The sequence below is a fragment of the Macaca mulatta genome, chromosome 20, assembly GCF_049350105.2.
Source record: "Macaca mulatta isolate MMU2019108-1 chromosome 20, T2T-MMU8v2.0, whole genome shotgun sequence".
Classification (NCBI taxonomy): Eukaryota; Metazoa; Chordata; class Mammalia; order Primates; family Cercopithecidae; genus Macaca; species Macaca mulatta.
The window spans coordinates 64,570,874-64,594,073 of NC_133425.1; the positions used below are offsets into that span (position 1 = coordinate 64,570,874).

General features: G+C 43.9%; 1 protein-coding gene across 2 annotated transcripts in view; it reads left to right on the forward strand.

Annotated features, from left to right (window-relative positions):
- Positions 1-23,200, forward strand: part of TANGO6 (transport and golgi organization 6 homolog) — a 255,119-nt gene that overhangs the window by 126,246 nt on the left and 105,673 nt on the right. For both annotated transcript variants that reach the window (XM_015126488.3, XM_015126489.3), the window contains exon 15: positions 15,831-15,971. In XM_015126488.3, the coding sequence (XP_014981974.3) occupies positions 15,831-15,971 (141 nt within the window). The remainder of the gene's footprint in view (positions 1-15,830; positions 15,972-23,200) is intronic.

Consider the following 23,200-nt stretch of genomic DNA (forward strand, 5'->3'; position numbering starts at 1 on the left):
AAATCAAAAGTGCCGTTTTCTGGCCATTTAGAACTATTGTCGAGTTTGTATTGGGGCCAAGCAGTGTTGCAGAAGAAAATAAGATGCTTAGATTTTAGGTCAGGCGAGAGTTGAGGAGGTTTTAAGTTCTTGAGAACACAGGCTAAAGGAGAAGAAGGAGGAATGGAGGGTGGAAGGTTGCCCATAGTGCAGGAAGCAAGTTTAAAGAAAAGGGTAGAGACACGGAGAAGGGGGGTGGGGAGCAGCCAAAGCAGGTGTCCCCATAACTGACTTGCCGCCAAGGGAATGTGGGTGAATGACCAAGGCAGGCGTCCCCGCAGAGATCAGCCACCAATGGAACGTGGGTGAATAATCAGAGAGGCGTCCCCGCAATCATTAAACACCAAGGGAAAGCTGCCTTCCCAAGTCCGTGACCGGTGCTGGAGTTTTGGGTCCATGGATAAAATGTGTCTCCTTTGTCTCTACCAAAAAAATGAAAGGAATTGAAATTAAGAGAAGGGAGAGATTGAAGGATGGCGCCAAGATTGAAAGGAGAAAGAGGTTGAGGGATAGTGAGAGAGGTTGGAGAAGAGAGTAAAAAGAGGCCGCTTACCCAATTTAAAATCGGTGAGATGTTCCTTGGGCTGGTTGGTCTGAGGACCGGAGGTCATAGGTGGATCTCTTCACGGAGTGAGGGTGAGGACAAGGGACTGGTCTCCCGAAGGAGTCCCGCTGACCTGGGTCTTCGGCACCAAATGTCTCATGTGTGTCCATGTGAAGAGACCACCAAACAGGCTTTGTGTGAGCAACATGGCTGTTTATTTCACCTGGGTGCAGGCGGGCTGAGTCCAAAAAGAGAGTCAGCCAGCAGGTGGATCTCTTAAGCTCAGGAGTTCGAGCCCAGCCTGGGCATCATGGCGAAACCCCATCTCTACAAAACTTACACAAATTAGCCAGGAGTAGTGATGCACGCCTGTAGTCCCAGGAGTGCATACTCAGGAGGGACTCAGGAGGCTGAGGCGGGAGGATCATTTCAGCCTGGGAGTTCGAGTCTGCAGTGAGCCAAGATTGGGCTACTGCATTCCAGCCTGGGTAACAGAGTGACACACCATTCAGAAAAAAAAAAAAAGAGGAAGGAAGGAAGGAAACGGGGAAGGGAGGGAGGAAGGAAAGAAAAGAAGAAGAAAAAAAAAACTCTTCTTTTAATTGCAGAAACAGATTTTTAAGAGGCTTTCCCTCTATTTATAGATGTCCAGGATGAGCGCAATGGCTCATACCTGTGATCCCAGCACTGTGGGAGACTGAGATGGGGGAGGATTACTTGAGACAAGGAGTTCAAGGCTAGCCTAGGCAACATAGCAAGGTCCTGTCTCTATGAAGCATTTTTTAATATTTTAGCAGGGTGTGGTGGTGCTTGTCTGTTGTCCCAGCTCCTCAGGAGCCTGAGGTGGGAGGATCCTGAGCCCAGGAGTTGAAGGTTGCAGTGAGCCATGATCATGCCACTGCACTCCAGCCTGGGTATCAGAGTAAGACCCTGTCTCTAAATTTAAAAAACAGGTGTCCTGTTATATCTCACTAAACACAGGATTTTAACCTGAGGGGTTAATGTCAAGTTAACCCCTATGTAGAACCCTACAGGGTGCCTGATTAGGTTGGATAACTCCCTGAAATTATAGGCAAAGAGTTTATGTGTGTATTTTCATATTTTAGGAGAGAAGAAGTCTTTGGAAGAGTTTTACAGTAGTTCTGTTTGGTTTCCATGTGACACTACAGTTTTAAGTCCTGCATGTCATGTTTGCTCATTTCACAATGATCACTTTTTCCAAGCCACTGCTAGCCTGGAGCACCTGTCACAACAACTTGCCTAATCGTCTCATCAAGACATCTGTTAGGGTTAAATAAGGAAAAAATGGGCTGCGTGTGGTGGCTCACGCCTGTAATCCCAGCACTTTGGGAGGCGAAGGCGGGAGGATCATCAGGTCAGGAGTTCGAGACCAGCCTGACCAACATGGTGAAACCCTGTCTCTACTAAAAATATAAAAATTAGCTGGGTGTGGTGGCAGGCACCTGTAATCCCAGCTACTCAGGAGGCTGAGGCAGGAGAATTGCTTGAATCCGGGGGACGGAGGTTGCAGTGAGCCAAGATCACGCCACTGCACTCCAGCCTGGGCGACAGAGCAAGACTCCATCTCAAAAAAATAAATAAAAATAAATAAGGAAAAAATGGAGAATTGAGGAAGAGTTTCCACCTTGCCTCTGTCACTGGCTGGTGCCCCAGACACAGGGCACATCTCCTAGCCCACCAAGCTTTTCTCAGGACACTTGGAGGGTATGAAAGATCAGCCCTGTCTTGCCAGAACTTTAGGCCAGGTGGCAACTCCCCTTGGGAGCCTTTAGCTTTTTCTAAACTAGTGAGAACCTGACAGGTCAGTCAGCTCTGCTGATTCTACAGCTTTTCTTTGCGTAGGCTTGAGGTGAAATGTCAGTAGAAAACTTAGGGGAAAAATAAACCTGAAGTTCAGGTGGTTCTCCTCCTACCTGGACCACCCATCTCAGGGTTTTTAGGAGATGTGAGGAATGTTTTGTTTTCTTACCTAAATTTGGCTGACAGAGAAGTACCCATTATTTTCTTGGATATCAGAAGCCCCTCTTTTCTTTTTACCGGTAACTGTTTCTTTTGATAGCATGAAGAGAATATTTATGTGCTTTTTCACTCTTTGAAAGCTGCATAAAGAAAATGAAATGAATGACGCCTGGCTTCTTTATTTCTTACCCATGATCAGCTGAATTACCAGTTTCACTGAATACTTAGGGCAGTGATTACTTTCAATGCAGCAGTCATTGCCATTTTCTTTCGCTTCCTTCTTTATGCCTTCAATCAGTATTAGGGCAGCTTTTTTTTTTTTTCTCCTGTACGTACTCCAGAACGCTGATCATCATGCTGTTCTTAAGGCACAGTTTTCCTGTCTTCCGCTCTCTCACTCCTTCCCCTCTGGGATTCATTCATAGGTATTTGATAGAGGCAGCCCAGCACGGCTGACTATAAGCTTTCCAGTGCTGTTTTTTAATTTATTTTTTATTTAATTAATTATTTTATTTATTTATTTATTTATTTTGAGACAGAGTCTCGCTCTGTCACCCAGGCTGGAGTGCAGTGACACAGTCTTGGCTCACTGCAACCTCCTTCTCCCGAGTTCAAGCAATTCTGCTTCAGTCTCCCAGGAAACTGGGCTTGCAAGCGTGCACCACCACGCATGGCTAATTTTTGTATTTTTAGTAGAGACGGGATTTCACCATGTTGGCCAGGCTGGTCAAACTCCTGGCTTCAAGTGATCCACCCACCTCAACTTCCCAAAGTGCTGGGATTACAGGCATGAGCCACTGTGCCCAGCTGTGTTTTTGGATTTGTTTTATTTGTTTGAGTGTAGTAGAACAAGAGATTTAGGGGGCTTGTAGTAGCCTATAAAGATGTTGTGGAGTGGAGGTGTTTGAGAATCACTGGTTAGAAAACTGAAACTCATTAAAATCCAAGTTCTCCATTTTCTTTCATATGGCTTTTCCGTTATCCTTAATGTTGGCAGCACCTCAAGTTAGAATCATTCGTGAATTTTATTAACATCACTACCTCCCTTTTCCACATGCTAAACAAAGATACCAACTAGGAACAAAGCAGTCCCTGTGAAGCCCAGCTAGCCACAGTGGAGGATGCTGGCTGTGTATGTGGGATGCAGAGTTCCTCTCTTTATGCTGACCTTGGAGTCCATGAGAAAGGAGATTTTTTTGGAGTGAGGCTGACCTTATATGCCTGAAACTATGAGGTTTGCTATCTTGAGGGTTAGGATTTGCAAAGCTAGTATGATTCTAGTAGCTATTTTTTCTGAGGCACTGCTGCCAGGTGGACTGTCATGTAGCAGAGTGACTGAGCATCCAGGTTTGCAGTCCTGCCCCGCCACATGGCAGCTCTGTCATCTTGGGCCATATTTTCACCTCTCTGTTCCTCAAGTCTTTGTGCCTCAACTTCTCTCTCAAGGAATTACAGTGGTATCTACTTCAGATGATTGTTGGGAACATAATGGATGAATGCATGTAAAGTGCCTAGGACTATACATGGCATATTGAAAACATTCAGTATTAGTGTCTTTGCTGTTATTGTTTTACTTATTAATAATATTTCATGATCCAAATGGCTTCCAGTAAAATGGCTGTCAGTAAATATAGATTATTCACATGTTTTTACTTTTTCCCCTCCAAACTGGGAATTAGAAAACACTTTAAGGAAATATATTGGCATTATCTTAGTGTTCAGATATATTATTTGGATCCTGATTTAAAGAGATAGACATTGGGTGTGGTTCTTACAAATTTTCAAGAGAACAATCAATGATGGTTAAGAGAAGCGGTCAGGCACAAAGAAATTTTCCTCCTGATTAAGGTAATCACCAATCTGTAATTGTCCTCTCTTGCAGCTCTAAGTCACAAAGATAATAAAGAATTCTGAAGAGAAGAAAATACCACCCTTTAGCAGGATGCTTCAGTAGCTCTTTCGTCTAACCCTGTTTTTTCCTCAGGCCTAAGTAACATTCACTCATCCTGAATCTTTATAAATTTGTTGGGGCCTGTCCACAGTTAACACAACTTTGGAGCTTTAGAGAAACTAAATATCAAATTGGCATGCTAGACATTATCATTTACTCTAATTACAAAGACAGCCCAGCTATTTAGTTGAGTTTCCCATACTTCCTTTATTTAATAACCAACTTCCCCAGTTTGTGCAACTTCCTGAATTCTTAGAGCTGAAATTATTGTTAGTTTCCATCATAATAAAAGGTCTCGCATGCGTAACAACTGAAGTATCCTGCTAAAGGGTGGTATTTCCTTCTCTTTAGAGTTATTTATTATCTTTGTGGCTTAGATCTGCAAGAGAGGACAATCACAGACTGGTGATTCTCTTTTCTTAATCAGGAGGAAAATTTCATTGTGCCTTCCACTTCTCTTAACCATCATTTGTTATTCTCTTTAGAGCTTTCACTAGAGATTAATATACATTTTCATATCTTTCTAGTTTTTTAAATGAACTTATTTTTATTGATTACTTTGAACATAGTCTTTAAAGAGTCAAAAAAAGCGGGTGGATCACCTGAGGTCGGGAATTTGAGACCAGCCTGACCAACATGGAGAAACCTTGTCTTTACTAAAAATACAAAATTAGCCGGGTGTGGTGGTACATGCCTATAATCCCAGCTACTCAGGAGGCTGAGGCAGGAGAATTGCTTGAACCTGGGAGGCGGAGGTTGTGGTAAGCCAAGATTGCACCATTGCACTCCAGCCTGGGCAACAAGAGCAAAACTCTGTCTCAAAAAAATAATAATAATAAAATAAAGAGTCAAAAAAGCTTGTCTTTGCCCTTTTTTTCTTGAGACAGAGTCTCACTCTGTCACCTCACCCAGGATGCAGTGCAGTGGTGTAATCTCAGCTCACTGCAACCTCCACCTCCCACGTTCAAGCAATCTTCCCACCTCAGCCTCCATGGTAACTGGGATTACAGGTGTGGGCTACCACGCTTAGCTAATTTTTGTATGTTTAGTAGGATTTCACCATGTTAGCCAGGCTGGTCTTGAACTCCTGACCCTCAAGTGATCTGCCCACCTTGGCCTGCCAAAGTGCTGGGATTACAGGTGTGAACCACCATGCCCAGCCCCTTGCCCTACTTTTTATACCCTAGTTCCAATCCCCAGAGATTGCCATCTTCATACCCCTCCTTTTTAAAGTAGTTTTTTCTAGTAATTTTTTCTGTTTCTAAATAAAATGCTTACACAGACCTCTCTTGATTTAAAAAATTTTGGACATGACTTACTTGCTTTCTACATGTTAGATGTGGACTTAGTGCACACACATAGGTACACACTTGCTCCAACAACTTCTCCTGCCATTTCCCATCACAATTTTTGGCTAAATCATTGGGCACTGTCTGGATGTTATTCAGTGCTGAGCCTAGTGCAGTCATCAGCCTTCCCTGCACATTTGCTTCCTTTTCTATATACTTACTGATATATTTTCCAAAGATCCAGCAACTCTATCATGCACATATCATAATTTTGCTCTAGTTTTGTTCTGTTTACCCAGACTTCACCCTTTGACACCTATCCCATTGTCTTTTTCCTTGGTTGTGGGTTCATACCTTTTTTACACCTTGTCACTTTAGTGAGATTTCAGGAGAAAGAGGATACAAATGTTTGTGGTCATTCTGCTGTTAGTTGCTTTTTTTTTTTTTTTTGGAGACAGAGTCTAGCTCTATCACCCAGGCTGGAGTGCAGTGGCGCAATCTTGGCTCACTGCAAGCTCCGCCTCCCGAGTTCACACCATTCTTCTGTCTCAGCCTTCCGAGTAGCTGGGACTACAGGCGCCTGCCACCACGCCCGGCTAATTTTTTTGTATTTTTAGTAGAGACGGGGTTTCACCATGTTAGCCAGGATGGTCTCGATCTCCTGACCTGGTGATCCACCTGCCTGGGCCTCCCAAAGTGCTGGGATTATAGGTGTGAGCCACCGCTCCCGGCCTAGTTGCAATTCTTTTTACATTTTTACCTCTAAAAGAGACTGTTCTACTTTGAAAGACAAATTTGTTAAAATGTTTAAACATAAATTTTAAAATTTATCACAGATTTTTAAAAAATGTATATTTTATTTATATCATTCGAAATTCAAAATGTTCCTAACACAGAGAAATGATAAATATTTGAGTGAAGAATATGCTAATTACCCTGATCTGATCACTATATTATAGCTATGGAAACATCACCATGTACCCTATGAATATGTACAATTATTATTTGTTAATTAAATTAAAAGTAAAAAAAAAATTAAACTTACTAAAAGACACAAAAATAAAAAGTCTCTCTCTCACATCTGTCCCCTTGTCACCCAGTTTCCCTCCCCAGAAAAAATCAATATCATTAGTTTCTTGAGTATCCTTCCAGAATTATTCGATGAGTGTATATTTCCTCTTTGTATGCAAATAGTTGAATTCAATAGAGATGATTTTGCACCTTGCTTTTTACTTAACAATAGATCTTAGAATTCATTTCATTACAGTTGTTTAAAAACATATTAATTTTTTTTGTATGTGTATATAAGACCGAGTCTCGCTCTGTTGCCTAGGCTGGAGTGCAATGGCGCAATCTTGGCTCACTACAACCTCCGCTTCCTGGGTTCAACTGATTCTCCTGCCTCCACCTCCCGAGTAGCTGGGATTCTAGGGATGTGTCTCAGTGCACTTTTTTTTTTTTTTTTTTCGGTAGAGACGGGGTTTCGCTATGTTGGCCTGGCAGGTCTTGAATTCCTGGCCTCAAGTAATTCATTTGCTTACCTTGGCTTCTCAAATGCTGGGATTACAGGCGTAAGCCACTGTATCTGGCCTTATTCATTTTTTAAACGGATGCATTATATTCCATTGTATGAATGACCACAACTTAATCAATTTTCTGTTGATGAAAATTTGTTTCCAGTCTTTTCTATTACGAATAGTGTTACAGTGATGATTTTTGTACATAAGTAATTTCCTGCTTGTGTTAATACACCTATTAGGATAGATTTCTAGAGTAGAATTTCTAGCATACCACAGAATTTGACTTTTAAATGTAATACACCATTTTCTTATGAATGCAAGGCATTGTATGAAATGCAAAATACTTGATTTTCTTTTTTCTTTTTTGAGACGGAGTCTCGCTCTGTCACCCAGGCTGGAGTGCAGTGGCACGATCTCGGCTCAGTGCAACCTCCACCTCCCTGGTTCAAGCAATTCCCCTGCCTCAGCCTCCTGAGTAGCGGGAATTACAGGTGCATGACACCACGCCTGGCTAATGTTTTGTTTGTTTGTTTGTTTGTTTGTTTGTTTTGAGACAGAATCTTGCTCTGTCACCCAGGCTGGAGTGCAGTGATGCAATCTCAGCTCACCGCAAGCTCCGCCTCCCAGGTTCACGCCATTCTCCTGCCTCAGCCTCCCCAGCAGCTGGGACTACAGGCACATGCCACCATGCCCAGCTAATTTTTTTGTATTTTTTGTAGGGACGGGGTTTCACCGTGTCAGCCAGGATGGTCTCGATCTCCTGACCTCCTGATCCACCCACCTCGGCCTCCCAAAGTGCTGGGATTACAGGCGTGAGCCACCATGCCCAGCCCATGCCCGGCTAATTTTGATTTTCTTTTTTAATCGAGTAACGGGTTACAATTCATTTTCCCCCTCTTTCCACTGTCACCCTGCAGGGGCAACCAAAACAGATTTGGATACGGAAGGAAGCTGATAATCTGCTCTTGGCAGTGATTTCTCTTTATACTTAAGATATGCTATATTATTTTCTTCCTTTTTCTTCTATTCTAAAAACCTGCCAGCCGTGGTAGCTCACGTCTGTAATCCCAGCACTTTGGGATGCCAAGGCAGGCAGATCACTTGAGCTCAGGATTTCAAGACCAACCTGGCCAACATGGTGAAACCCCGTCTCTACTAAAAATACAAAAATTAGCCAGGTGTGGTGGCGCATACCTGTGATCCCAGCTACTCCAGAGGCTGAGGCAGGAGGGTTGCTTGCACCCAGGAGTTGGAGGTTGCAGTGAGCTGAGATTGTGCCACTGCACTCCAGCTTGAGCCACAAAGCAAGACTGTGTCTCAAAATAATAATAATAACATTTTTAAAATAAGAAATAAAAACCTAAAAGGGTGGGTATGAAATAGTTTCTTATAGTTTCTTAAAAACAACTTTTTGAGATATAAGTCACATACAATACCATTGACCCATTTAAAGTGAACAATTCAGACCAGGTGCAGTGGCTCACGCCTATAATCCCAACACTTTGGGAGGCTGGGGTGGGAGGATCACTTGAGTCCAGGTGTTGAGACCAGCCAAGGTAACATAGTAAGACCTTGTCTCTACAAAAACTAAACAAAATTAGCCACGTGTGGTGGCACACACCTATACACACACAGCTATACTGAAGTGAGAGGATAACTTGAGCCTGGGAAGTTGAGGCTGCAGTGAGCTGTGATTATACCAAAGTAATCCATCCTGGGCGACAGAGCAAGACTCTGTCTTAAAAAACAAAAAATGAGGCCAGGTGCAGTGGCTCATGCCTGTAATCCCAGCACTTTGGGAGGCCAAGGCGGGTGGATTGCCTGAGTTCAGGAGTTAGAGACCAGCAAGACCAACATGGTGAAACCCCATCTCTACTAAAATACAAAAAATTAGCTGAGTGTGGTGATGCGCACCTGTAGTCCCAACTACTCAAGAGGCTGAGACAGGAGAATCATTTGAATCCAGGGGGCAGAGGTTGCAGTGAGCTGAGATTGTGCCACTGCACTCCAGCCTGGGCAACAGAGTGAGTCTCCATCTCAAAAAATACATAAATAAATAATGGAATAATGCACTGGTTTTTAGCATATTTTCAGAGTGTAACCATCACCAGAGTCAATTTGAGAAGTTTTTAACATTTTGAGACAGGGTCTCCCTCTGTCACAAAGGCTTGAGTGCAGTGGCATTATGCTAGCTCACTAAACCTTGAATTACTGGGATCAAGTGACTCACTTGCCTCAGCCTCTCAAGTAGTTAGGACTACAGGCATGCACCACCATGTCTGGCTAATTTTTTTTTTTTTTTGGAGACAGTGTCTCGCTCTGTCACTCAGGCTGGAGTGCAGCGGCGCAATCTCGGCTCACTGCAACATCTGCCTTCTGGGTTCAAGCGATTTTCTTGCCTCAGCCTCCTAAGTAGCTGGGAGTACACACATGCACCACCATGCCCTGCTAATTTTTGTATTTTTAGTAGAGACGGAGTTTTTGCCATGTTGGCCAGGCTGGTCTCAAACCCCTGACTGCAAGTGATCCACACACTTCAGCCTCCCAAAGTGCTGTGATTACAGGTGTGAGCCACTGTGCCCAGCCTATCTGGCTTAGTTTTTAAATTTTTGTAGAGATGGGGTGTGGCTATGTTGCCCAGGCTGGAATTTTAGAACTATGGTCCCCAACTTTTTGGGCACCAGGGACTGGTTTCGTGGAAGACAGTTTTTCCATGGACGGGGCGGTGTTGGGAGGGTGGGGATAGATTCAGAATGAAACTGTTCCATCTCAGATCATCACACATTCCATTTTCATAAGGAGCAGACAACCTAGATCCCTTGCATGTGCAATTCACAATAGGGTTCACACTCCTGGGAGAATCTGTTGCCTCCAGTGATCTGACAGGAGGCGGAGCTCAGGCGGTAATGCTCCCTTGCTGCTCACCTCCTGCCGTGTGGTCCCTTTCCTAACAGGCCATGCCCAGTACTAGTCTGTGGCCTGGGAGTTGGGGACCCCTGTTTTAGAATGTTTTTGTCACCCCAGAAAGAAACTTTGTAACTATTAACAGTCACTCCCTACTTTCTCAAACTACCACAGCCCCGGGTAACCACTAAATCTACTTTCCCCATGTAGAGATTTGCCTATTCTGGACATTTCATTTCAATGGAATTATACAATGTGTGGGTTTTTGTGTTTCTTGCAGTTTTGTTGGCAGAAATACCTGTGAGTTTCGAGTGAGTAGGTGGTTTTCCGGGTTGCTGTGGGTATTTTGGGAGGTTGTTATCTGCCCAGGAGAAACGAGGCAGGTTAGTTTTGAAGTAGGAATGGCTTAGCAGTTTCCTGGGACACAGCCAGTTAGCAAAGACATTTTAGAATTAGACTGACTTTCTTGTTAATGCAAGAGTACTAAGTAAAAGTACACGACACCCAAACTCCTTTTACTACTCAGAATCACTGAGTTAACATGCTGTGGGATCATCTTGAAGTAAACACTGTTTTGACCAAAATATGTTTGTGGCTTTCAGGGAAGTCTTGGGGGAAGAAAAAAAAAACAGTTATTTTACAAAGTTGACAGTCTTTTTTGTTACATGTAGTTATTGTAATAACTTTTTTTTTTTTTTTTTTTGAGACAGAGTCTCACCTTGTCACCCAGGCTGAAGTGCAGTGGTGTGATCTTGGTTCACTGCAACTTCCACCTTCTAGGTTCAAGAGATTCTCCTGCCTCAGCCTCCCTAGTAGCCGGGACTACAGGCGCATGCCTCCATGCCCAGCTAATTTTCGTATTTTTAGTAGAGACGGGGTTTCACCATATTGGCCAGGCTGGTCTCGAACTCCTGACCTCGTGATCCGGCCACCTCAGCCTCCTAAAGTGCTGGGATTACAGGCGTCAGCTACCGCACCCGGCCTTTTTTGTTTTTGTTTTTTTTGAGTTGGAGTTTTCGCTCTCGTTGCCCAGGTTGGAGTGCAATGTTGCAATCTTGGCTTACTGCAACCTCTGCCTCCTGGGTTCAAGTGATTCTCCTGTCTCAGCCTCCCAAGTAGCTAGGATTACAGGCACCTGCTACCACACCCAGCTAATTTTTTGTATTTAGTAGAGACAGGAGTTTCACCGTGTTGGTCAGGCTGGTCTCGAACTCCTGACCTCGGGTGATCCACCCGCCTTGGCCTCTCAAAGTGCTTGGATTACAGGCGTGAGCCACTGCATCCAGCCTAACATTTTTTTAGTTATGTTAATTTACCAATATTCTATGCATTGCCTCCAAAAAAAATTTCAGAATGCTTCTGTGAACTCTTGCCAGTTTGGATTCAGTTTTACCTTCTCTATATCTCATCTGTTGCACCACATCCTAAAATGTATAACTAGTTTCCTACGATCAGAATGGAAAGAGGTCTCTCTCACACCGTCCTTTGGGTCTCATGGCCAAAGGGATTGATGTGTGATGTTTTCTTGAATCTTGTGCTGACCCAGAAATTACCCCATTTTCAAGTCACAAAGGAATTATCAAGTGTGATGGGCCCATGGTCATGTGAAGGTTTATAGCCATGCTTCCACAGAGTGCCAAAGTACAGAAAGTTTTTTCGAAATAAATAAAAACAGCCACACAATCTCATCCCTTTCATTTTTATACGTTGTTAACCATCATGTATGACTCTCTTCACTGCTTGGTGAATAAAGGGGGAACTGTACTCTTATTCTCCAGGGATTTATAAACTCATAGGTGGCACCTGTATCCTAGAAGGTAAAACTCAAACAGCCAGCCGCTTGGCAGCCGTCCGTGGAGCAGACCAAAAGGAAGATAAACAATTGCTAGTAGACCTGGGACTGTGGGAAGCAAGGAAACTGTGCTTTGCTTTGGCAACCTTTTTATGGAAGACCGGGAGAGCTAAAAGCTCCCTAATGAGTTTAAAGTTTAGCATTATAGGAAAAGAAAAAAAAAATCTGAAAAATCATTGTTAATCTGAAAAAGGGTGTGTTAGGATTCTTTTAATTGAAAAACAGTCAAACTGGTATGAGCATTAGAGGGTCTTTATTGGCTTTTGTGTCCAGAAAGTCGAGTGGGTAGAGTACACCTGGGTCCAGGAGCTGAAAAGATGCCACCGGGTCTCTTCCTCTTCTCCCTCCCTCTCAGGTGGGCTCTCCTCTGTGTTGGTGTCATTCTTGGGTGGGCTTTTTCCATATGGTGGCCACTGGCAGCTCCAGGTTAGTCTCTTCAGCGGGTGGTGGGGAGGGGAATGTATCTTTCCCAGTAGTGTCAATGTGAGTTTCAGGATCGCATCTCATTCCCCATTTCTGAACCAATCATGGTGGTGGGGATGGAATGGAAGATCCTAACTGGCCAGCCTGGAATACAAGTTGACACCTGCAGGGGGAGAAAGTGGGTATAGTTAGCCCACTCAAACCACGCAGACCAAGAGTAAGAAAGGGATATTTCTCCAAAAGAACACCATAGTGTTGTTACCAGAAGAGAGAGTGGATGCTATGTGTAATCACACGTCTGCCCACTACAGAGAGGAAGTCCAGAGCTTATTTGGCCAGGATAGTATGTTCACAGAAGTAAATGACTGTTCTCTGCTAAAGACTAATGAGAGAAAATAGGAATAAACAACAGTAGGAGGGACTTTAGTAATAGGTTTCAGAAAAGCTAGAAATAGGTCAAAGTTGTATAAAGCAAATCCCATTTTTCTACTGTTTTCCATTGCAAAGTCATAGGGAAACACCCACCAGATTTTCTGAGTTGAGAACTCATTTTAGAAAGTAGTTATGGGCCGGGCGCAGTGGCTCACGCCTGTAATCCCAGCACTTTGGGAGGCCGAGGAGGGCGGATCACCTCAGTAGTTCGAGACCAGCCTGGCCAACATGGTGAAACCCCGTGTCTACTAAAAATATAAAAATTAGCCAGGCTTGGTGGCAGGCACCTGCAATCCCAGCTACTCGGAGGCTGAGGCAGGAGGATTGTGGACCTGGCTAATTTTTTAAAAAATATTTTTATAGAGATGGGGTCTCCCTGTGTTGCCCAGACTGGCCTCAAACTCCTTGCCTCATGTGATCCTCCCACCTCAGCCTCCCAAAGTGCTGAGATTACAGGTGTGAGCCACTGCACCTAGCCCCCTCTTCTTTCTCTTAGCAAACAGTTCACTTACCCTTAAGCCTCAGACATTTTTTTTTTTTTTCTTTTTTTGGAGATGGAGTTTCGCTGTTGTTGCCTAGACTGGAGTGCAGTGGTGCGATCTCGGCTCACTGCAGCCTCCTCCTCCCAGGTTCAAGTGATTCTCCTGCTTCAGCCTCCTGAGTAACTGGGGTTACAGGCACCCACTACCACGCCCAGCTAACTGTTTGTATTTTTAGTAGAGACGGGGTTTCACTATGTTGGCCAGACTGATCTTGAACTCCTGACCTCAAGTGATCCGCCCACCTCGGCCTCCCAAAGTGTTGGGATTACACGCGTGAGCCACCGCGCCCAGCCGACACAGATTTTTTTTTCTATGCTACAATATTCCATAACTCCATGTTGAACCCCCAAGGACTTCATCATTTTACATAATAGAGTGAACTACTACTACAGTGTCACATTTTGGCGACAGTGTTGTGCCACAACCTGAATCTCTCTTAAGAGCAGAGCTTCTGCTTGTGTAAGATTGGACACTGGATTGGAAGTGTGGCTTAGGACCACATGCAGAGGTGTTGGCTTAGGATCACATGCAGAGACTTCCCAGGCTCTTTGGAAGCAAGGAAAGGTGGGGGTGGGGAGGGCAGAAAGGAGGATGGGCAGACAGGTGCAGCCCTCAGCAGGTGCTCCGCCTTCACAGCTCAGCAGATGCGGCGGTTAAGAAGCCCAGTGAAGAGTGTGGATGTGATTTAGAAGAGAAGGGAATCACAACCTATAACATAAAAAGCTGCACGTAGACTTTGCCTGCAAGGCTGTCAGTTTAAACATGAGAATGGTAAACTTAGATGAAAAATAAGTATAGATTTCTCAAGCATTTATATTACTTCTTCCCCATCCTCTCTTTCTTAATTCCTGAAATTTATATCAGGACTGTATATTTGAACCCTTTTTACTCATCCATCCATTCATCCATTCATTCATTTAGTAAGTAGTTACTGAGCACCCGACACGTGCTAGGACTCTTCTAGGCATTGGGGATACAGCAGGGAACAAAAGAAAATCCTTGACTTTATTATAGAGTTCACATTCCAAGGAGGAGAGCAGACAATAAGGAAATACACAACCTGTCAGGTGATATTAAGTGCTAAGACAAATGAAGCAGATTGAGAGGGGTAAAGAGTGGTAGGGGAAGGAGGCTGCCGTTTTAGATGTGACAAATGTGATCTGTGAGCAGAGACATGATAGGGTTTGGGAGCAAGCTGTGAGGCCACCAGGAGGAGCAGCCGATGCAGAGGGGGAAGTGAGGCCGACTGCTCCAGGCCAGGATCACTTGGTCTACTGGAGAATAGCAAGGAGGCCAGGAAGCAAGGGAGTGTGTTAAAAGATGAGATCAGAGAGAGAACAAAGGAAGGCGGTGGGTGGGGACTGCTCATATTCAGGGGAGAAGGGAAACCACTGAGGGGTCTGGGCAGAAGAATGAAGGGGCCAGACTTATGATTCAAACCAAATAGCTCCAGCTGCAATGGATGAAAAGAGTAGAAGCAGGGAGACCAATGAGGAGATTACTGGAAAAACCCAAAGCAGAGTTGATGGGCCAGGGTGCTTGAGGTAGAAGTGGATTCTCATCCTGGAACCCCTATTTCTACCTATTCCTTCTTTACCTTTTTTCTTTTTCCTCACTGTTCTTTACAGTGTGTAACCTTTTTCCTGTTCTCTGCTAAATACTAATGAGAGAAAATAGGAATAAACAACAGTATAGACACGAATCATATAATTTGTAGTTACATAGTTTTGAGGCCGACCAGAGGTTTTGTTCTGGATCTGTCTGGTCACCTCTCACCTCCCTGCCACCCCTATAAAGCTTGCTGAGTATGGGGCTGGGCTCAGATTATGATAACACTGTTCCAGGCTACACATTTAGAAGGTGCTGCTGTGGATGGGAGAGAGGATCAGCAAGTCCTACGAAGGGGGACTCAGCGTCAGGGTCTTCCCTATTTCTGTTGATTAGGAAACTCAGCCATGAGCTTAGATCTAATATTGATCATGTCTAGGATGCTCTGAAAATGTTTCCTTGTAGAAATTGCTCCCATCACTGGCTATTCTACAGAGGAAAATCATGCAGGAATGGAGAACTGCAGCAAAAGCAGGAGGCACTGCCTGGATCATAGAACATCAGTGCTGTGAGTGACCTTAGAGATCGTATCAGGCTGGGACTAGAGAAACGCAGGAGTCTCAACTACCAGGCTCATCTTCATTCCATTCACTATGCTGACTTTCCAAACAACAGGCAGCCCTTGCTGGAAGAGCTGTAGAGATGGTTTTCAGCATTTCTGTGTTCATCCCATCACAGAGTGACTGGTTTATTTGCCTTTCGATCCTAAACAGTAATGCATCCTTTCTTTTTGTTTTCAACCCTAGGGGTTGCCCTGCTCTCAGATGTCTATCCTGAGAAAATCTTGCCAGACCTGTTGGCTCAATATGACAGCAGCAAAGACAAGCACACACCAGAGACCAGAATGAAAGTCGGGGAAGTCCTGATGCGAATCGTCAGGGCGTTAGGTGAGTTTTCTTGTTCCATCCACCTGGAAAAGCGTGGAAGATCAGTGTCTTTGAAACCAAAGTGTGTGTACCTGGGGGCTTGTTATACTAGCGTGGTGAGGGTAGTTTGAGGGCTGGGATGAACTAGTACCCATTTAGGAATTTAGGAAATACTCAGATCCCTACTATGAGACTGAACGCAACAATGTCCTTTTTCTTAAAACTGTTCAGTCTCTGGCCAGGTGTGGTGGCTCATGCCTGTAATCCCAGCACTCTGGGAGGCCGAGGCAGGTGGATCACCTGAGGTCAGGAGTTCAAGACCAGCCTGGTCCACATGGTGAAACCCTGTCTCTACTAAAAATACAAAAAATAGCTGGGCATGGTGGTGCACGCCTGTAATCCCAGCTACTCGGGAGGCTGAGGCAGAAGAATCGCTTGAAGCTGGGAGGCAGAGGTTGTGGTTGAGTCGAGATTGTGCCACTGCACTCCAGCCTGGGCAACAAAATGAGATTCCGTCTCAAAAATAACAACACCAAAAAAACTGCTTAGTCTCCTTCCCCGGGAGCTGTGTTGGGCCCTGATTTTCAATGGAGCTGGAATGAGAAGTCTCACACTTGAGCTAAAAGAAGAGGAATGTCAGCTGGGCACCGTGACTCACGCCTGTAATCTCAGCACTTTGGGAGGATCGCTTTAGGCCTGGCAGGAGTTCAAGACCAGCCTGGGTAACATGGCAAAACCCTGTCTCTACCAAAAATTAGCCAAGCATGGTGGCACACACCTGTAGTCCCAGCTACTCAGGAGGCTGAGGTGGGAGGATCACCTGAGCCTGGGAAGTCGAGGCTGCAGTGAGCAATGATTGTACCGCTGCACTCCAGCCTGGGCAGCAGAGCGAGACTCAGAATAAAGAAGAGAAATGTCAAGCAGGGAAGGAAGAGTGCTGACTCTTGCTGAATGTCTGCTGTATGCCAGGTTGTCCATATATATAATCTCATCTAATTTCCCAACAAATCTTGTAAAGAGGCTGTTACTAAACCCATTTTACAGATTAAGAAACTGTAGCTCAAACATATTCAGCAATTTGTCCAAGACTCATTCAGCTGGTAAGTGATAGTGCTAAGAATTGAACCACCAACTTGAAGGAAGTTGCTCTAGGCTGTATAAGCTGAGAAGAGTAGTTAAGGGATAGGCTCTAGACTTACACTGCCTCACTTCAAATCCTGAACTGCCGCTGCTTTTTTTTTTTTTTTTTCTCTTGGTAGAGGTGGGGTATTACTGTGTTTTCAGGCTAATCTCAAACTCGTGAACTCAAGCAATCCTCCTGCCTCAGCCTCCCAAAGTGTTGGGATTACAGGCATGAGCCATGGTGCCCAGCCCTCTATTTCACCTCTATTAGAACCTTTGTATATATGCCTCTTAGCCTTTATCCTTCTACTTCAGCCTCTTGAATAGCTGGGACTAGAGGTACATGCCACTACGCCTGGCTAATTTTTGTATTTTTGTAGAGACGGGGTTTTACCATGTTGCCCAGGCTGGTCTTGAACTCCTGGCCTCAAGCAGTCTTCCCACCTTGGCTTCACAAAGTGCTGGGATTACAGGCATGAGCCGCTGCACCCAGCCAGAATTTGGTTATTAGTAACACTTAACTCATAGGGCTGTTGTAAAGATTAAATAAGGTAATTCTTACAGTGGTATTTGGCATACAATAAGGGCTCAGTAAAATTTTATTTTTGCCTATGCAAAAATGATGTAAACATTTTTTAAAGATTAAAAATGAAGGAAAACAAATACTTTTTGCTGTTTATTGAGTGCTCATATGAAGCTAGGAGGTGGGACCCTAGGGAACAAGGACAAAGAAAACAATAGTTCATTCTGAAGAGAGAGGTTAAATTAAGATGAATTTCTCCATAAGCCAGCAAGTACACTTTGGATTTTTTTGTACTGGGCTATATAACATAGAATTGAGAAAAGATTCATTTATTTAACCTGTGCTCCACAGACTTAACCATTAGCTGTCACACTGAATATCACTAGAAGGCTTAAAATAAGGCAAATCAATCATACAGGTGAGAGCCAGTGGTGTACGGTATCCATTTGAGCCAGCTAGCTGCCATATTGATTTTTGAGAATGAGGTTCCGTTTTAGGGCTGTGTTCTTGTCATGCATGGCCTATATCAGATTGTGTTATAAAGTGTAGCTGTTGGTGGTTAATATTTGGCTTAATAACAGTGCCACACTTCTTTTATTCTTTAAATTATATCAGCACTTCTCAAGTACTGCTATATTTGTCCTTGACTTTTTAGTAATTCCATTATATACTCACTAGTCTGTTATCTAAGGCAGAAAAAGAAGATACAATCTCAACTTCAGCTTGGGCAATTTGTCCGTGAGCTCTAGTAAAACTTGTAAATTTACTCTTTATCCGGTAGAGGAAGATTTTGGAGAACAAAGTGGAGGTGGGGTAGCTTTTTGCCACTTGCATCAGGAGATCACACTGAATTCCTCCTTCATCAGCATGTCAAAGGATTTATAGAAATTCCATATAGCCATGTACTGTTTTTATGGACATAGCCCTTAATTTTCCCAATTTCTAGGTGACTCTTCTGGCTAAGAATGATAGAACCTAGGTCTCCAACCACTTAAATCCTTTTATCAGTGAAAGGAGAATTACTTGAGAGTGAAATTTATTTTATTTTTTTTTTCTGACCAATGGATTCATGTCACAGAGAGTGAAATTTGTTTATCTATCTTTTTTTATTTTTATTTTTTGAGATGGAGTCTTAGCCGGGTGCGGTGGCTCACACCTGTAATCCCAGCACTTTGGGAGGCCAAGGCGGGCAGATCATGAGGTCAAGAGAGCGAGACCATCCTGGCTAACACGGTGAAACCCCGTCTCTACTAAAAATACAAAAAATTAGCCGGGCGTGGTGGCGGGCGCCTGTAGCCCCGACTACTGGGAGGCTGAGGCAGGAGAATGGCGTGAACCCGGGAGGCGGAGCTTGCAGTGAGCCGAGATCGCGCCACTGCACTCCAGCCTGGGAGACAAAGTGAGACTCCTTCTCAATAAATAAATAAATAATAAATTAATAAATAAATAAATACAAAGCTGGGCATGGTGGCATGTGCCTGTAGTCCCAGCTACTCAGGAGGCTGAGGCAGGAGAATCTCTTGAACCTGGGTAGCGGAGGTTGCAGTGAGCCGGGATTTTACCACTGCAACTCCAGCCTGGCAATAGAGCCCAACTCCATCTCAAAAAAAAAAAAAAGATGTCTGTCACCCAGACTGGAGTACAGTGGCACCATCTTGGCTCACTGCAACTCCGCCTCCTGGGTTCAACTGATTCTCCTGCCTCAGCCTCCCGAGTAACTGAGACCACAGGCCCATACCACCATGCCCGGCTAAATTTTGTATTTTTAGTAGAGACAGGGTTTCACCATGTTGGACAGGTTGGTCTCGAACTCCTGACCTCAGGTGATCCGCCCGCCTTGGCCTCCCAAAGTTCTGGGATTACAGGCATGAGCCACCGCACCCAGCTGAGAGTGAAATTTAAAAATACTTTTTTTCTAAGAAGAAAGATGAACTTTCTATATTTGCCTTAGTTCTGAATTTGAATCTAAAACATGCCAGACAAGTACACCATTATAAGAAATCATTCTCTCACAGTAGGTGTGAAGGGTGCACCACTGGGATTATCAGAGCTGAGAAGAATATAAACCATACACAGACAACATCAACATGTATTTTCTCTGGTAGACCTCTACCTTTGGGATGATAAACACTAAAAGTACATATTTCAGAGTCCCCATTGGCCAGTCCAAATGATTTCCTGGGGTGAGAGTGGAGGTGGGGATGAAGGGCTGGATACAGTTGAGGTGAGGCCTCACTCCTCCTTACATACTCTTATAATTAGCCCAATTTCCAAAACAGCCTTCTGCCATTTCAAAGCAAATTCCACTAATTCTCAAAGTTCCCTTCTTTGTGTGGCCTACTCTTCAGAGTGTCCAATTGTAAACACAGCCTTAGCTTTAACTGCTAGTTTCTGTTTCTGTTCACATCATCAACTTGTCCCGGTACATAGATGAAGTGGTGTGTTGAAATCCTTTGAGTAACATTAAAGCCCATTTTGACAACATAGCCAATATTCTTAGTTTTCTAGTGTTGTGGAAATGCTGTGAACAGCCGCTTGGTAAGTTCTAGTTCCATCAGCCTAGGCCTTGCTGTCTCCCCACCTCTACCTCTTCTCTGCAGTGGTGGGAGTTGGTGGGAGAATGCGGCCCACCCGTGGGAGCAGGGTGCAGTACACTATGTTACCTCTCTCATCATGCTAGTTCCCTAGCCACACCTACTTGTCTTCCTGCCACTAGATCATGGTGCAAAATCAGCAGGAGCTTTTTTTCTTTCCATTAAAAAAAATTGAGGTAGTACATATATACAGTAAAGTACATAACATATATGATTTTATTTTATTTTATTTTTTGAGACAGAGTATCGTTCTGTTGCCCAGGATGGAATGCAGTGGTGCGATCATGGCTCACTGCATCCTTGACCTGTCAGTCTGATCCACCTCCCTCAGCTTCCCGAGTAGCAAGGACCACAGGTGTGCACCACCATACCCAGCTATTTATTAAGTTTTTTACGGAGATGGGGTCTCGCTGTGTTTCCCAGGCTGATCCCAACCTCCTGGGCTCAAGTGATCCTCCCACCTCCACTTCCCAGTGTGCTGAGATTAAGGTGTAAGCCACAGCACCCAGCCTGAAGTATATGAATTTTTTTTTTTTTTTCCTTGAGATGGAGTCTTGCTCTGTCGTCCAGGCTGGAGTGCAGTGGTGTGATCTTGGCTCACTGCAGCCTCCACTTCCCCAGTTCAAGGGATTCTCCAGCCTCAGCCTTCTGAGTACAGGTGCTTGCCACTGTGTCCAGCTAATTTTTGTATTTTTAGTAGAGATGGGATTTCATTGTTGGCCAGGCTGGTCGCAAGCTCCTGACCTCAGGTGATCCACCCACCTCAGCCTCCCAAAGTGCTGGGATTCCAGGCGTGAGCCACTGCACCCGGCCCAGGAATATTTTTGAAGATATTCATTGCTAAAATGTCTTCCAGAGAGGCTGTGCCAGTTTATATTATCAATGTTTGTCTGTACCCTCAAAAGTACGATATAGTCTATGTATTATCATTTAAAAAAATCTTTATCAAGAAGATATATAAAGGAATGCTATCTTGTTTTTGTTTCCATTTATTCAATTGATAAGGTTAAATATTTTTCCATATATTGACTAGCTAAGATTCTGTATATGTGGAGGGTATGCATGTGTGTGTGATAATTACACGTTCTAGGTTCTAGTCCGTTGTTTTTTCATTATGGTATCGATTTTGTTCTTTGACTTTTTTTTTTTTTTTTGAGACAGAGTCTCACTCTGTTGCCCAGGCTGGAGTGCAATGGTGCAATCTCAGCTCACTACAACCTCTGCCTGCCAGGTTCAAACAATTCTCCTGCCTCAGCGTCCTGAGTAGCTGGGACTACAGGTGTGTGCCACCATGCCCAGCTAATTTTTTTTTTATATTTTTAGTAGAGATGGGGTTTCACCATGCTGGCCAGGCTGGTCTTGAACTCCTGACCTCGTGATCCGCCCGCCTCGGCCTCCCAAAGTGCTGGGATTACAGACGTGAGCCACCGCACCCGGCCCTTATTTTTTGATTTTTAAAAATTTTATGTATTTAAATATCTTGAACCATTGACATTTATATCATAAATATTTTCTTTTAGTTTTGTTCATATTTTCTGTTTCATTTTGTTTTTGACACACAGAAGTTTTTAATTTCAATGAAGATAAATCTGTCTTTTCCCTTACGATTTTTCTCTTATATAGAGAACAGTTTTCTCAAACCAGGATTACATAAGTATGAATCTCTCTGTCTCTCTCTCTCTCTATATGTATATATAGATAGATTTAAATATATATAAATATATATAGAGAGAGAGCGCAATAGAGAGATATATATATATATACACGCACGCACACACACACACACATATATATATATATATATATATTTTTTTTATTGAGATAGGACCTTGCTATGTTGCCTAGGCTGGACTTGAACTCCTGGGTTCAAGCAGTCCTCCTGCCTTAGCCCCATGATTAGCTGGGATTATGCACATGAGCCACTGCACGTATAGTTCCAGCTACTAAGGACTCCAAGGTGGGAGGATCGCTTGAGCCCAGGAGTTTGAGGTTGTTATGAGTAACTGGAACTATAGGTGTGCGCCACCACTCCCAGCGAGGCTTTATATATTATTATGTCTACGTTTCAATGTAGAAAATATTGTAGAAGGAGGCTGGGCAAGGTGGCTCACGCCTGTAATCCCAGCACTTTGGGAGGCTGAGGCGGGCAGATCACGAGAGCAGGAGATCCAGGCCATCCTGTCTAACATGGTGAAACCCTGTCTCTGCTAGAAATACAAAAAATTACCAGGCATGGTGGCACGCGCCTGTAGTGCCAGCTACTCAGGAAGCTGACACAGGAGAATCTCTTCAATCCGGGAGGCAGAGGTTGCAGTAAGCCGAGATCGCACCCCTGCACTCCAGCCTGGGCAACAGAGTGAGACTCTGTCTCAAAAAAAAAAAAAAAAAAAAGAATTGTGGAAAGATTTTGGTTCAGTCTCTTTTATTTAAGGAACAATTTAGGAGTTTTTGTACTCCTAGAAATTTAATCTTAACACGTTGTTAAATTACCGATCATTCCAAATGTTTTTCCATCTGTTTCCTCTTATGTGGTCCAATGTCAATGTTGACAATAACTTGTGGATTGTTACATGTCACTGCATTTCTTTTTTCTTTTTTTTTGAGACGGAGTCTTGCTCTGTTGCCCAGGCTGGAGTACAGTGGGGCGGTCTCAGCTCACTGCAACCTCCGCCTCCCAGGTTCAAGCAATTCTTCTGCCTCAGCCTCCTGAGTAGCTGGGATTACAGGCATGAGCCATGACACCTGGCTAATTTTTGTATTTTTAGTAGGGACGGGGTTTTGCCATGTTGGCCAAGCTGGTCTCGAACTCCTGACCTCAGGTGATCCACCCGCCTCGGCCTCCAAAAATGCTGGAATTTTAGGCGTGAGCCACTGCACCCAGCCCATTGCATTTCTTAAAACTTCTCTTAAAATATAACGTATTTTCTGTTTAGTAATATGTTCCTGATATTACTATTACTGCACCCAAGATAATGAATTGGTCATTGGGATGTTTCTTGGCAAATTGAATT